At 59.3% G+C, this 14,885-nt stretch overlaps 1 protein-coding gene across 30 annotated transcripts in view; it reads right to left on the reverse strand.

Moving 5' to 3' along the window:
* Positions 1 to 14,885, reverse strand: part of CACNA1G (calcium voltage-gated channel subunit alpha1 G) — a gene marked incomplete at its 5' end in the record, with an annotated part of 62,674 nt that overhangs the window by 23,468 nt on the left and 24,321 nt on the right. For 20 of the 30 annotated variants that reach the window (XM_079725897.1, XM_079725895.1, XM_079725896.1 and 17 more), the window contains 10 exons: positions 1,200 to 1,323; positions 1,540 to 1,640; positions 2,531 to 2,962; positions 3,738 to 3,931; positions 4,015 to 4,099; positions 5,564 to 5,632; positions 8,464 to 8,619; positions 8,700 to 8,814; positions 8,912 to 9,097; positions 9,942 to 10,093. In XM_079725897.1, the coding sequence (XP_079582023.1) occupies positions 1,200 to 1,323; positions 1,540 to 1,640; positions 2,531 to 2,962; positions 3,738 to 3,931; positions 4,015 to 4,099; positions 5,564 to 5,632; positions 8,464 to 8,619; positions 8,700 to 8,814; positions 8,912 to 9,097; positions 9,942 to 10,093 (1,614 nt within the window). The remainder of the gene's footprint in view (positions 1 to 1,199; positions 1,324 to 1,539; positions 1,641 to 2,530; positions 2,963 to 3,737; positions 3,932 to 4,014; positions 4,100 to 5,563; positions 5,633 to 8,463; positions 8,620 to 8,699; positions 8,815 to 8,911; positions 9,098 to 9,941; positions 10,094 to 14,885) is intronic. The other 10 variants (XM_079725894.1, XM_079725898.1, XM_079725891.1 and 7 more) reach the window with 1 other exon arrangement.

A 14,885-nucleotide genomic window follows, 5' to 3' on the forward strand; every position in this document is an offset into this window, starting at 1 on the left:
ATCCCCTGATATCTGTGGGCTGATTCCATCGCTGGGCGGCCAAGAGAGGGGTGCAGAGAGCTGGAGAGGCGGCAGGCGAAGTGTGAGTGTCAGAGGGAGTGAGAAGCAGCGAAGGGGGAGAGGGAGAAGCACACACGTGACACAGCTAGAGATGGAGGGGCTGAGTGGGAAGGTGGGGGAGAGACGTGGCCACGGTGAGCTCTGAGGCAGGGCCCCGGGCAGGAGGCAGACGAGGGGGCCAGTGTGGGGGTCCCCGGTGCTGTGCTCTCTCACCTACTCCTAGGCTGGCCCTCCACTCCCCAGGCTCCCGTCACCACCACCACCCCACCACGCTGGCCTGACTGGAGCCCACCCTAATGGAAAACAGAAGCCCCAGCAATGTCGAACACTGAACAATGTTATGCGCGGCAGCAAGGAGGGGCGGAGACCACCTCCAAGGGGCAGCAGAGCCCCCCACCCTTCTAGGACCTGGATCACTGTGGGGCGACAGGCTGTGATGCCAGGCTGGGGAGAGACAGCTCCCAGGGCCGGCTGGGCCCATCCTGAAGAGGTCAGGCCCAGGGGAGTATGTCCAGATACGCCGGTCCATGGCCTCTCCTCTCCTTTCGAGGAGGACTGGCAGGTTCACGGCCAAGCAGAAGTGACCAGGGCTCCTCCAAATGCCCCTGAAACCCTACTTGTCTGTGGCCTGGCTGTACCCCGAGGAGCAAAGGGCAGCTTCCCTCCTCGACGCGGCGCCACCAATGGGGCAGATTGGGCAGGATGCCTCCCCGTCAGTCACCAGGTCCTGGAGACCCTCTGCCACTCAGCCCGGCCAGGGTCAGTCTCACTGTTGGCCTCACCATGACACTCACTGACTCACATACAGGCCTCACAAGCCCCTGGCGCACGAGAACAGGCCATCTGCAAACAGCTGGGTGCGACGAAGCTCACTTTTCCCCAGGCAAGGAGCAAGGCCCCCTCCCCCAACCGGCTGCTGTGTCACAGAGGGAAACGGAGGCCGGCGAGGGACACAGGAGGCATTCTGGGGCATCAGTTGCACGGCTCAGAGTCAGAGAGATTCCTGGCTCCCTGCCTCCGTGTCTCTCTGGGCCTCCCTGCCCGCCTGGCTCGCTGCATGGGTTGCTAACCCGCTAATCCGGGAGGGCTGGGCACCAAGCAGGCGCTCAGCAGCCGCTGTGTCAGCCCCAGTGACTCACAGCACTGTGGGGGTCGATCTTGGGGCGCTCCATGGCGATGGTGATGCAGTTGAGGAAGATGATGACGAGGACCACGTGGTCGAACATCTTGTGGGTGATGATTCGGTGACACAGGAGGCGGAACCTGCTCCGGGACAGAGGCAAAGGCTGAGTGGGGGGGAGGTGGGGGACAGCAGTCAGGGGCACCGCCCCTACCCGTCCTGGGCCCTCCCATCCCCAGGCCCCGCTCTCATCCTCCCCCACGTCAGGGGACACTTCTAGCATCCCCGGGATGGAGTCGCAGGAGAATTTCCCAGGAGAAGGAGAGGCTGGGGAGCAGGTCAGGGACCCCCTTGCTGACCTTGACTGAGGAGGGAAGATGTAGGCAGACCAGGAGTCTCGCTCCAGGCAGCAGGCAGGGAGCCGGGCCCGGACCCACGCTCTCATCCTTTCCCCTTTGCTCTGTAGAAGGATGGCCCGGGATGTGAGCAGGGCCAGGCCTCCAAGTTCCTGATCCCTGGTTCCTCCGCGGCCCCGTGGCCCTCACGCCTGGTCTACCCCCTCCACTCTGGTCCAGCCCTATGCCTGGCTTCTCTTCCGGTATTCTTAAAACCACCTCAGCATCTCCCCAAAGTCCCCCTCAGCCCCTGAGCGTGCCTCACTTCCCTCATCTCCCCAACCCCTCGCTTCTCCCAGGCTCTCCTCTCTTCCCATCTCTGCCTCCAGCCCAGCCCCCTGCCTGCATTCCCTCCTTCCCTCCCCGCTGGGCTTGGAAGCCACATCAATTATCCGACACTGTCCCCATCACAGCTGCCTGTTTGAAGACGCACCTGGCATGAGGAGACACTGGACCTTTCTCACATGCTAACCCTGGGGTCCCAGGTCCCTGAGCCCCATCCCCAGGGTTAACGGTGGTGGTGAGGGGGTTGGGAAAAGGGTGAATGGGTAAACGTGGGTGTGAGATCAAGGCTTGTGATGAGGTAGGGATGACAGAGGGGGACAGAGGAGGGTATCGGTTTGGAGAGCTGAGGGATGGGTCTTTCTGGGTCACAGTGGGAGGCCGTGAAAGATTCATACACATCTGCCCGGAGCCATTCTTATCCACCAAGGATGCAGAGCTGCAGACCCAGGCATGACAAGGATCTGGGGCTTGGTGGGATGGGCAGAGGGAGAAGGGGGCTGTTTGGAGCCTGGCTTCAGGGATGACACCCCTCGAGATCCTTTGGGCGTGATGGTAACTCCCTGAATGCCATACAACTGGGAGGGGGTTGTCCAGTCCTGCACCAGGTCAGGCACAGCTCCCCTCACTCAAGGTCAGGGGTGAGAGGTCACTGTGCCCACAGGGGCCTCACCAAGTTGCCCTCGTCATCGCCATCGTCCCCATCCAGTGGGGGATCGTCGGGCCGCAGGGCCCGGGTCAGGCGTCCTGGAGCTGACTTGCCGTTGCAATCCTGGTGCTCAGAGGCTGAGCTGCGGCCACTGGCTGTGCGGTGCAGCCCGGGCACCTGCAGTGTGTCCGGCAGGTCAAAGGAGCTCTTAGCTTCCCGCTCCAGGGAGCCCCCGTGGCGGCGGTCGCTGCCCGGTGGGCTGGCGCGCTCCTCCTCCGAGCTCTCCTGCTCATCCTGGCTCTCCTGGCCCTCGCCTGACAACAGGGACCTCCGCTCCCCACTCGGGCTCCTCCGCTTCAGGCTGGGGGCGCGGCCCAGGCTGTTCCGGCTGGAGCGCCTGCTAGTCCAGCTGCTCGCTGCGCTCCAGGGACTGTGTGGGGAGCTGCGGGCGCTCGGCTGGGGGCCGAACAGAGGGGAGAGTGGTCTCAGCCAGGACCTCATGGCCCCACGCCCCTTCACATGCATCCTGGCTCCTGTGGGCCTCTGTGGCCTCACATCAGGTATAGAGGCATGAGCAGGAGCCCTGGACCTGGATGCCTGGACTCACACCATCTGTGCGACCTTGGGCAAGTCACTAACCCTCTCCGTGTCTCAGCTCCTCATCTGTAAAAGCGATATGACCCTAGCACCTATTCCTCATTTAGGTGAGTGGCAGTATGAAATCACAGTGAGAGCATGGGCCCTGACACCAACCTCCTGGATTAAAATGCTGGCTCTGTCACCTGCTCACTGTGGAGCTTCCCACAATCTGAGACTCAGGTCCCCGTCTGAAAAATGGGGATAATATTGGTACCTACCAGATGGTTGCTGTGAGTATCACACGCATTAAGAACACTTATAAGCAATGTCTAGAACAGTGTCTGGCACAGAATCAGTAACTGGATGGGGTTTGCTATTATTAAGATCAGGCATTCCCTCCCATTTTACAGAGGGAAATGAGTCTCATCCAAGGACACTCGGGGAACAGAAGAAATAGAATTAGAACCCTGCTCTTTTGCCCCCAGGGCCAAGGCTCCTGCGCCTGCCTGCATTACCAGCCTTGCTGACGCCCGCTGGGCCTCGTCTAACCCAGTGGCTCAGGGGCTGTCTCCTCGGGCCTGCCCATTCCACCTCTCTTCCCTCCTGATGTCTGTACATCTCCCACTGTCGGGCCCCCACATGCACCCCCTACCGGTGACTTCATCTCGTGGGGTGCCCCTGGTTCGGCCGACCCACTGCTGCTGGCACGGCGGGACGCAGGGCCCAGAACCTCGGCCAGGCCAGTGCTGGAGCTCTTGGGCAGCGACATGGGTGTGGCGGCCGTGTGGATGATGAGAGGGGGCAACAGGCTCCTCCGCAGCTCCGGGTGCTCTCCCAGAGACGCCACTGCAGGGGGAGAGACGGAGAGACCCTGAGTCCACTCAAGGCTGGCCTAGAGCCAGGGGCTGCCCCTGCAGAGAGATACTCACAGGCCAAGCGCTTCTTCCTGTCCCCATCGCCATCCAGGCTGGGCGAGAAGAAATCGGGCTCTGATTCGGACTTGGTGGCATCTCCCTAGGGTGGGAGAGCAGCGGGCCATTAGGAACCTGGCCGGGCAGGTGTTGGTAGTGTGGACCGAGGTCTCCCTGTCTTCACACGCACACACCACATATAGGCCACAAGGAACCAGCAACCACGGCACGAGGCATGCACTGGCTCAGGCCAGACCACCCAGGCTTGGGGCCCAGGGCTCTCAAGGGCCTGTGATACCTCAGAGAAGCCCACGGCTATCCCCAGAACCCACAGCACAACCATCATGGCTGGGACTGGCTTCAAGAATGGCTGAGGGGAGAGGGCATAGCCTGGCAGGCAGGTGGCACAGGCCAGAGGGAGCTGGGGACCTGAGTGAAGTAGTCACTAGAGCCTCATTTCCAAAGGCCACTTGTGCCCTCTGCTTTCCCTCCAGGCTGCCCTCCCCTGAGCCTCAGACCCAAGGCCCCAGAGAAAAATTGAAGGACCCCAGACAGAGCAGCTCAGCCCAAGGATGCCACTTCCGTCCCTCTACTTCTTTCCTCCATCTTCCCCAAGCCCCCACCTTCTCCCCTGGCCCCATTTTTACCTCTCTCTCTGTCTCTGGGACAGTTTTTTCTTCCTCCTTAGCAGGTCAGTAGGTTCCCCAGTAATTACACACTTCTCCTTAAGAAGTTATTAAGAAATACTTGATTGCTACTTTTGATAAGGACATAAATATTGCGTAATTGGCATCTCAGGGGATCATTTTCATTAACTCAGTTTACATCCCTAACGAGGCCTTTAATTATCAAGTGGGATCTCCAGGGGGCTGCCTGGGATGTGCAGCACCATGGTGTCCCATGGCAACCCTGGCTTTGCCCGAATTCTGGTGCCAGTGCAGGAAACAGCAGGGCACAGGCTCAGTGTGGGGGCCAGGGGAGGAGCATGCCCCTGAGTACCTGCTGGACCTTCTGGGTGGTCAAGGGGCCAGAGACACAGAAGTAGGTTTTAAATTCTGGTACATTCTGGCAAGAGGCACCCCCACCCCCACATCCTCCAAAGCCTTGTTCTGAGCTGAGACAGCTTGGTTGTGGGGTCTCCCACAGAGGCTCAAGGCAAGGGGGAGAGGAGAGAGATGGGGGAGCATGGCCTGCGGCCACAAATCCCGACTCCACCGAGGCCCGACGACCCAGACTCCTCGGGGACCGCAGTGGAGGTACACACATGCGGTGTACCACACACGTGCACACAGAGGATTCTAAGTCCCTTCCTTCTCCGGCCCATCCACTGGTCTGGTGGGACGGATTGGTGCCCTTTGCGGGTGAACAGGGCAGAGGCACGGAGGCCCTCCCCTCAAGTGTCCTCGAGGGGGAAGGGACTTAAAATCAAAGCACACCTCACGACACCAAGGACCACCATGGCCACCACGGGTTGCACAGCAGCTGAGCGTGAACACAAGCACAGACACGGAGGCAGACTGGGGGCATGGGGCACGGGGGGCATGCGGACTCATGATCGCATACCTACCCCCTGGGAGTCGACAGGCAGCTGAATACAGCTTAACTGTCCACTCGCATCTTCCCGTTTGCCGATTTCCTACATGGAGAGGGGGAGGCAGGGGACGGGCGCTGGTCACAGGCGCCGGGCGGTCCGACAGCAGCGGTGTCGAAAGAGGAGGAAGAAACGGAGGGGTGCAAACCCCGCGGTGGGGGAACTGAGACACGGGGTGGGGGGGGAGGAGAAAGGGAACAGTGTGGCCTTCCAGAATTCAACCACAGGCCCTGGAGCCGGAATGAATCTGCAGGGGGAGGGCCGAGGCCACAGAGATGGGAGCGAGGGCAGGGGAGGAGCCGGGACCCTCCGTTAATGCCGATGACACCAGCTGTCATTCACGGGGGCGTGGCAGGCATCGCTCAACTGCTTCATTAACACTAGCTTACCTCCTCTCCAGGAGGGAAGGAGGTGCAGCTAGCACCATCTTAGAGAAAGCTCCTGAGGTTTGGAGAAGTTCAGAAAACTGCCCCAAGTCACACAGAGACTAAGAGATGCATCTGGGCCTCGTACCTGAGTCTCCAGCTCACCTCTCCCTGGCTCTGAAGCAGCCGGCCGGGAGGGTGGGAAGGAGGGGTGGATGGAAGTCAGAGGTGGGGGCGGAGACAAAAGGCCGGGAGCAAGAACAGGCCTCTTCAGTCCTAACTCCAAATCAGAATGCTCCTACCGGGATGGGATGTGACAGGTAACACTGGGATGACGGCTCCAGTGCTGTTTGATATCAATGAATGGCCTCACACAGGGCCTGCTGCCTGTTCATTTAATTAAGTGTGCAGATGATAAACATATAGGGATTCAGGGCGCCACCCCCTGCAAGTCAGAGTATAAACAGCCCAGCTGGCCTGGTCCTCTAGGCGACCCCCTCCCACCTCTTGGCAGGGTGGCAAGGCCAGCAGGGGGCCACCCTTGAGGCCTCCTGCTGGTGACGCCCAACAAAATGGGGGTGGCCGCTGCTTCCACTGAGGTAGGTTGTCTCGTTTGTAAAAAAGCAGGTCATCACAACAGCAAAAGCCAGCCTCTTCTGCCAGATGGTGGGGCTCCCTCAGAGCCACATGTGTGCCCCCTGAAACTCCGTACAGCTGAGGGCAGGTGCCGCTGGAGGTGTCCAGGCCACTGGCACCGAGTGACCAACCTCTCCCCCGACCCAGGGCTTTACAGGACAGTGAGAAGCTGGTCCGGCTCCTCACACGGGCACTTCAGGGCCATGCCGCTGCCCCCACCCCCTTGAAGAGGGGTTGATTCTGAAATCTTTTCTCCGTCCCACCCCAGACCCAAAGCATCACGCCCCGAGTGAGGCTCTCTCCCAGGCACTTGTCGAGGAGGGTATGGCCCCAGGCCCTGGCCAATCCCTCATGCTGGGGCAGCCACAAGCCCCCAGCAGGGCCAGAGTGACCAGGCCAGGCCCAAAGGCCAGGCTGCTCTCCATTCCCACACACAGCCTTTGCCGCTGCCTAGCAACCAGGCCGGCTCAGCGGCTCTCGGTTTAACAAGGTGTCTGCTGGAAGGACCAGTGATGGGGGGCTGCTGCCCGTGCTGGGCGTTTCCAAGACTGCCGAGCTGGCTGAACGGCCACTTGAGGGCAGGAGATAGGCTTGGGGTATTTTCCATTTCCACAGAGTTCCACAGGAATTTTTCTGCGAGAATGTTAGCTGTCAGGAACCGTGGTCTGGAGGGGCTGCAGGGCCCCTGTCCCCACTCAGCTCCTCTTCCCACAGGCCGAGAGCAGTGGCCAAGTGGTGGGTCTCCAGACAGACCTTGATTCTTGTGGGAGCACGTTGGCACCCTTAACCCTTCAGGCCCCAGGGAGACCCCCAAACAAATGTCCCATCCCAGGGAGAGTAGCAATGTCCCTCCCTCCCATCAAGAGGCCCAGCCATCACCCGAGGCAGGGCCCGCCTGCCCTCCCTGCCCCCCAGCGGGGGAGGAAATGCGATAATGGGTAACTATGGAGTTACAACCGGAGGAGGCCAGTGAGGGAGAGAGACACCCGCACCCACCAGTCCAGCCCAGCCCACGGGGGAACAGCCTTCCCTCGCAAGGCTGGGAAAGAGTCAGAAAATAGATTTTTGTTCTTCCACCGTGTGCTGGGTATTTATAGACCAGGCCGCAGCGGGAGTTTCCATCCGGGTCACCCAGAGAGAACTGGACCGAGAGCTTCTCCACACCCAACCTGGAGCACTTCTAGGTTGAGTCGACCTGCTCTGTGCTAGGTGCTGGGATGCTGGGCCGGGCCTGGGGCTTGGGTGGGAAGAGGGACCGAGCTAAGGGAGCAGAGTGGGGTGCAGCCCTTCAGGCAGAGGCTGTGTCCTGGCAGGACAAGGCCGGGATCAATGTAAATCAATATTAATTGATGACGCTGCCTGTGACGACGGTGATGGAGACTGGGCTGGAAATAGGATGCTCATCTCTGTCATGCCGGCAGCTAATTGGGCTCATTTCTCACCCTGGGCAGCTCAGCCCTGCCCGGGCGCTGGTGGCATCTTCACCAGCTCAGCCAAAGCTCAGATGACTTGCTTGCAAGCTTCCCCCACCCCTCGGCTCAGATGGGTTCCCTCCCGATGTCCCCGAGCGCACCTGTGCTCAGGGATCCAGCTGCACCGTGTGCCAGCACTCATCCCGTCCAGCTCTCTAGGGAAGCACGTAGCCGGCTTTGTGGGGCAAGCCCACTCGGCAGCTAACCTTGGATCCAGAGATGCTCTGCCGCAACCACCACCGGGTCTCTCGAGTGCCGAGGGGCTGCCTGAACCCCAGAACTCCCACTCCTAGGTCCCCAGCCTAGTCTGAGGGGCACATCCTGCAGAACCTCCCAGGACACCACAGCTCCAGCGGGGCCGCCGATTCCTCCTGGAAGTGGACTGCTGAGGGCAGGGGGTTACCTCCGCCTGGAAGCCCTCCACCAGAATGGCAACGAGCAGGTTGAAGAGCACGTAGTTGCCAAAGGTCATGAGGGCAATGAAGTAAAGGGCAGCCCAGGATGACGTGGAGGCCATGCCGTTGTACAGCACCTTGTTCCAGTCCTCCTGGGTCAGGATCTGCCGGCCGAGGACGGGAGTCAGGGCCTTCGCCGGGGGCACCCCACCACCCTGCCCACCCTGCCCTGTTACCCTGGCACCTGAAAGACAGTGACGATGGCCCAGAGCAGGGAGTCAAAATTCTTCCGGTCCGGCAGCGTGTCCCCATCCCTCTCAGATGCAAATTTGCAGCCAAAAAGATGCATACCCAGGATGCTGAAGACATAGGAGCCACAGGCTGGGGATCAGGGCCCCGGCAAACCCTGCCCCTCAGGCCCTCATCCCGCCGGCACGGATGCTACACCTGCCTCACCTGAAGATGAAGATGAAGAGCATGAGCAGCATGCAGAAGGTGGCCACGTTGTCCATGGTCTTCATGAGCACCACGAGCTGCCGCTGCAGCGCCGGCAGGAAGCGCACCAGCTTCAGCACCCGCATCAGGCGGAAGGTCCGCAGCACCGACAGGCCGCCCCCCTGCTGGCCCACGATCTCCCACACGCTGCAAGGGGCGGGGGAGGGGCGGGTGGCCGGAGCCTGAGCCCGAGCCCGAGCCCGAGCCCGAGCCCGAGCCCGAGCCCGAGCCCGAGCCTGAGCCCGCTGCATACTCACCCTCCTCCTGCCCCGTCCTTTAGGAGGGCCCAGCAGCACCTGAGGGTCTGGACTGACCAGCACTGGGAAAGCGGGCAGCAAGGGGCCCTTGGGCCTCCAGGCAGGAGCTCGAAGGTCTGGGTGACAGCTCCAGCCCTCCCCACCCTCCCCTCTAGGCCAGTCCTCTCCCTCAGTCGGCCAATGCAGCACCTCCAGTTATGGAATGTTTGCTTTGTTCTCCTCTAATGAAATCTAAAGCCAATTCCAATAAAGCAGTTCTTCTGGCCCAGGGCCTGGGGGGTGTGGGGGGCAGTGGCACACTTTCCCAAGGTCTTGGAAACCCTAAAGCAAGTTGCCAGCGTCTGCGACAGTCTCCAAGCACTTTGTAAGCAGGGACAGCTGGCTGGGCTTTACACCTCTTCCAGCTCCTCTCCAAAGCCAGCTCCCCAGTCCTTGCCCACCCCAGGTCTGCATGGGGTCGAAGACAAGGAGTGCAAACGAGAGAAAAGACTTCCGAGGGGCCCAGCCAAAGCGGACAGGAGGCCACGTTCTGGTGAGCAAGGTAAGGCCTCGGGAGAGGGTGGAGCGCAGCGTTGGGGGCATGAGAATCCTCAGCCGGGGAAGTGTAGAGCCTGTGGGTCAGTGGGGCCTGATTCCAGATCCCTCCACCCCAGAGGAACAGGCTGTGTGGCTCCTTGCCCCAAGCTACCCCGAGGACATTCCTCAGGCAAGAGGCAGCAGAGGGGCGGTCATACCTGATGACAACAATGACGCCGTCAAAGATGTTGTAGGGGTTCTTGATGTAGCCAAAGGGACCATACACGAGCAGCTTCAGTAGCATCTCCAGGGCAAAGAGGCTGGTGAAGACGATGTTGCTGATTTCCAGGGCATTGGTGAGCTCCTCAGGCTGGAGGACAGGGTGGGCATGAAGCAGCCAAGGCTTGTCCCTGAGCCCTTAATCCCAGTCCTCCCAAACGCCTGGCCACATGGAGAGGGGGAGAGGGCACAGCAAGCCAGTGGGCGGGAGTTGGGGTGTTGGGAGTGGGGAGTAGTGGCGCTGAGCGCTCAGGCTAATGGGGAGGACCCTCCCCCAAAGGGTCCACGGGAAAATGCACTCGGGGCGGCCACTGCACAAAGCCCCCAGGCCCTGGCCATTTCCAGCTCTGAGTTTCAGACCCTGGGGCCACAGGCTCACGGGAGGCCTGTGCTGTGGGTTCTGCCCACCTCCTACTGGGTGCTCCGAGACCCATCCCGTTCTGTGCTACCATGTCAGCTCAGCAGGTCCAGGCCAGCAGTGCACTGATGCTGGCCGGTACCACAGGGTGATTGCCAAGACCTCACACACATACGCAGTCACACAGCCACATGCAAATCACACAGGCTCTACGATTACTCTGTGGACTTGGCAGCGTTCTCTTGGACAACTGTTGACGACGCTGCTTTCTTCCAGACACGCACACACTGCATACAGGTACACACAAACACACACAAATGCACACACACATATACATAAACACACGAACAAGTATACACATGCAATACCTGCGTGCATGCACACAGAAGCATGTACACACAAACACACTGATGAGCAGAAGGGAGACCCCAGGAAGGGTTGTCACAGATGAGGTGGCACCTGGAGCTGCTACCGGAGTCTAGGACACCCAGGTTAATTCTCCGCCTATCCTGGCAACTCACTGTGTGACTGACCTTCAGCAAGATCCTTAACCTCTCTGGTAATTACTTTTATGCTCCTACCCAGGGTCTGGGATTGGGACTGAGGATACAACCTAGAGAGTCATCAGAACTAAGGACAAGCTTTACTTCATCTGCTATTCCAGCGCAGAGTATTACGTACCTCCTCCCTTTCAATATTAAGTACCTACTGTATAATCCACCAGGTACTGTAAAATCCACCAAGTATGCAAAAGCATGCCAGCTGTGCTCCCTGCCTCCTAGGAGCTCAGAGTCTAGCTGGAAACAAGTTGTACACACACAAAACAGCTGAATAACCACAAGAGACCTTAGATGCTTTGGTGCCAAAATAAATTATCCAGACAGTAAATCCAGGAGTTCAGGGGAGAGAAGGTGAGGGAGGAACACCCTGGGAAAGCCTTAGTCAGGAGGCAGCACTTGAAATGAACTCTGAGGGTGAGTGGGGTCTCTCCAGGCAGAGGGAAGGGGAAGTCATCACAGGGTCGAGCCAGGGAATGAGCCATGTCTGGGGAGAAAGGGAGGGGCCCGGCCAGGGTGCAGGCTGCAGCTGCAGAGTGAGATATGATTGGCTCAGTGGAGCCCACTGCCCACCTGATGAGGTGTCTTTTTTTTTTTTTTTTTTTTTTTTTTTTTTGCGGTACGCGGGCCTCTCGCTGTTGCGGCCTCTCCCGTTGCGGAGCACAGGCTCCGGACGCGCAGGCTCAGCGGCCATGGCTCACGGGCCCAGCCGCTCCGCGGCATGTGGGATCCTCCCGGACCGGGGCACGAACCTGCGTCCCCTGCATCGGCAGGCTGACTCTCAACAACTGCGCCACCAGGGGAGCCCCCGATGAGGTGTCTTGACCACCCAAAAGCCCAAGATCCGTAGTAGCTACTCAAGAAATTTGAATTAAATAACCAAGTGAAGCCCTTAGTCCATCAGACACCTCCCCCTGTTTACCCAGCTGCCTCATCTGGCCGGCTGCCCAGGTAGGTCACCCAAGCATGGAGCCAGGCCCTGGGCACAACCAAATGTATCCTAATGGCCCCAATATGTGTGGCCAGCCTGGGTGGGAGGGGCTCGAGCTGGAAGGCAGGGTCTTCTGATTGACTGGCAGGTGAGGGGCGTCTGGGGGCTCAGCAGCTTCTTAGAAGGAGAGAAGCTCTCAGCCCACGACGGATCCTCTCCAAAGACAGGTCTGGAGAGCAGGGCCGGGGCCAGCAGGCGGGGCCGAGGGCCAGCCGTCCAGAGAGCGGGTGGCTGTCGTGGGGGCCAGTGTGGCATGGAGCCCGTTGCTCCAGCAGATCTTGAGTGAGATTTTGCTCTTAGACTGTGAGTGGGGGCATCCACCTGACCTAGCAAACGGGGTTCACAGGGAGACAGGACCTTTGGTCCCTCCAGCGGGAGCACAGTGCAGGTGGTGGGGAAGGGGCCATGGTCAGGACAATTAAATCCCAGAGCTCAGGGACTTCCCTGGGGGTCCAGTGGTAAAGAATCCGCCTTCCAATGCGGAGGACGCGGGTTCGATCCCTGGTCGGGGAACTAAGATCCCACATGCCGCGGGGCAGCTAAGCCCGCCCGCCACAACTACTGAGCTCATGCGCCTCAACGAGAGAACCTGCGTGCCGCAAACTACAGAGCCCACGCACTCTGGAGCCCGCGTGCCACAACTAGAGAGAGAAAACCCGCACGTCACAGCTAGAGAGAAGCCTGTGCGCTACAAAGAAGACCCCATATGCTGCAACTAAGACCCAATGCAGCCAAAAAAAAAAAAAAAAAAAAAAAAAAAAAGCCCAGGGCTCAGACCCTCCTCCTGACTAAGTGGATCTCCCACTTTCTGCTTCCAAGTCCAGTCTGTTTCAGAAAGCCATGGTCAGTGAACCTGCCTCCCTGTCACTCTGCAGTCTGCCCAGTTGTCCATCCTTGGACTGGATAAAGATGGTAAGCACAGGCCACAGTGGTGCGATGCTCTGTGGGTTCCCAGGTTCAACGTGTGTCTCACCTTGTACCATCCACACAACAGCCCCCCCACCCTCGTTTTGCAGGTGAGCAAAAGCGGTCAAAAGATGATGAATGACCAGCACAAAGTCATAGGGCAGGGAGAGCCAGGGAGCGGGACCCAATCCCCCCTTACTCTGAGTCCAATAATACTAGGCTGTCAGGATCCAAGAGTGCAGTGAGGGGCCTGTGAACCCAGACACGGGGATGGACTGAATATGTAATGTGTCTTCTTACACATATAAAATTATATTTCACATGAACGTAGATGTATGAATAAAGAATGAGTTTGAAAGCATAACTGAGATAATGGGTGAATTTTACGGCATATAAATTATACATCAAAAAAAATCTGCCAGAAACAAAAATTAATAAAATAGTGAGAGCACTATAGCTTTTGCTATCATGTATTTACTTAATTAGTGGATGCTTAAAGTACAACTACTACCAGGCGTGTGGAGGACGGGTGTTCTCACCGTTTCCTGGTGTTGTCTACAGGGCTTACGACAGTCTGTACCTGAGGGCTCACAGATGCACACAGACACACACACTCACCGGCCAGCGCAACAACCAAGAGCCTCATCAGAAGGATGGTGTGGGCTCCCCCAAGGCCTGCAGTCACTGCCCTCATAAAGGGGTGGCGGCAAAGCCTGGAGCTGCAGCGCGCCCAGCCAGCCTCCAGGAGGCGGTGGGGCCCAAGAAGCAGGTCGAAAGGAGGGCCTGGCACTCTCTCCCCTTGCCCCACCCCGCCTTCCCTGTCTCTCCTCACTGCACTCACTCACTCAGGGGCAATGCCTATTCCCTTCCGAGGCTCCGGTATCCCCCACGATCCATGGGAAAAAGTCCTCCTCCCACAGACAGCCAGGCCTGTCCAAGTTGCTAAATTGGAAGCTGGGAATGTTCTGCAAATGCAGGACGAGGACACAGAGACTCAATCTTAGCAACACCGTTGCCCCAGGGACCAGAGCCGTGATCACAGCCACTGCAGCTGCAAAGGGACGGGGTGGGAGCCAACTTCTGCTAGTGCCCTCCACGGGCCCTGCACTGCTACTACCTTCCTCCCAGGAGTTCATTTCCTCCCTGCTCACACCAGACAAAAGAGGGACGTGGGCCTCCTTGATGGCAGGGAAGCTGAGGCTCTGAGGTGTGGTGACCGGATGGAGGTCACGCCGCTCACTTAGAAAGGTGCTGAGCAAGGTGCAGCTGCACGCCCCTCCACACCTCTCCATGCTGCTGCCCCCGCACACGCCCAGGCAGCCCACACAGACCCACACAAGCCCATCAGGCCGCCAGGTGGTCCCTTCTCTGGTCATCCTCCCTCCTGTTCACGAAGGTCAAGGCCCAGTGGGGGCTTCTGCGAGTGGAGGCCAGGCAGCCCGAGCTTCTCCCACCCAGAGGCCCCAGCCTCTCCTCTGTGCTGACGCTAACTGTAAATCTCCCATCTTCCAACGCTTTCCCTCCCCTTAGCCTGTCAGCTTGGAGTAACTGGGCCCCAGGTAAACTGCTCAATACTTCCCAGCCCCAGGACCCTCCTGAAACCCAGAGCACCTCCATCCACTAACCCTTAAAGTGCTCATGGTGCTAAGAGGTGAGGTGGAACCTGAATGCAGGAGGCCTGCCAACTCGGAGACTTTGCACCTGGGTGACCTCAGGCAAGTCCTTTAACCTTGCTGGTTCCCAGTGGCCTCTTCTATGACACAGGGTAACACCTCCTTGTGACGAGGCTGCCCTGCCAAATATAGGAGTTAAAGCCTGTGAAATCACCCAGGCCAGAGTCCTGCTCAGGTGGCCCCGTGGGCACTGACAGTGGCAGCAGTCCTCACATGTGGCAGGACACAGTGCCTGCAAGGCCGAAGCTAAGCACCACGTGTGGGCAGACGCCAGAAGGGCCCCAGGAGCTCAAACCAGCTGAGGTCAGCGGGCCAGTGGGGAGGAGGCAGTGGGAGGAGCACTCCCGTGGAAGGCATCCCCGGCCAGAGCGGCGTGAGCAACGGAGCAGAGGAAGGAC

The sequence above is a fragment of the Hyperoodon ampullatus genome, assembly GCF_949752795.1.
Source record: "Hyperoodon ampullatus genome assembly, chromosome: 19".
Taxonomy (NCBI): Eukaryota; Metazoa; Chordata; class Mammalia; order Artiodactyla; family Ziphiidae; genus Hyperoodon; species Hyperoodon ampullatus.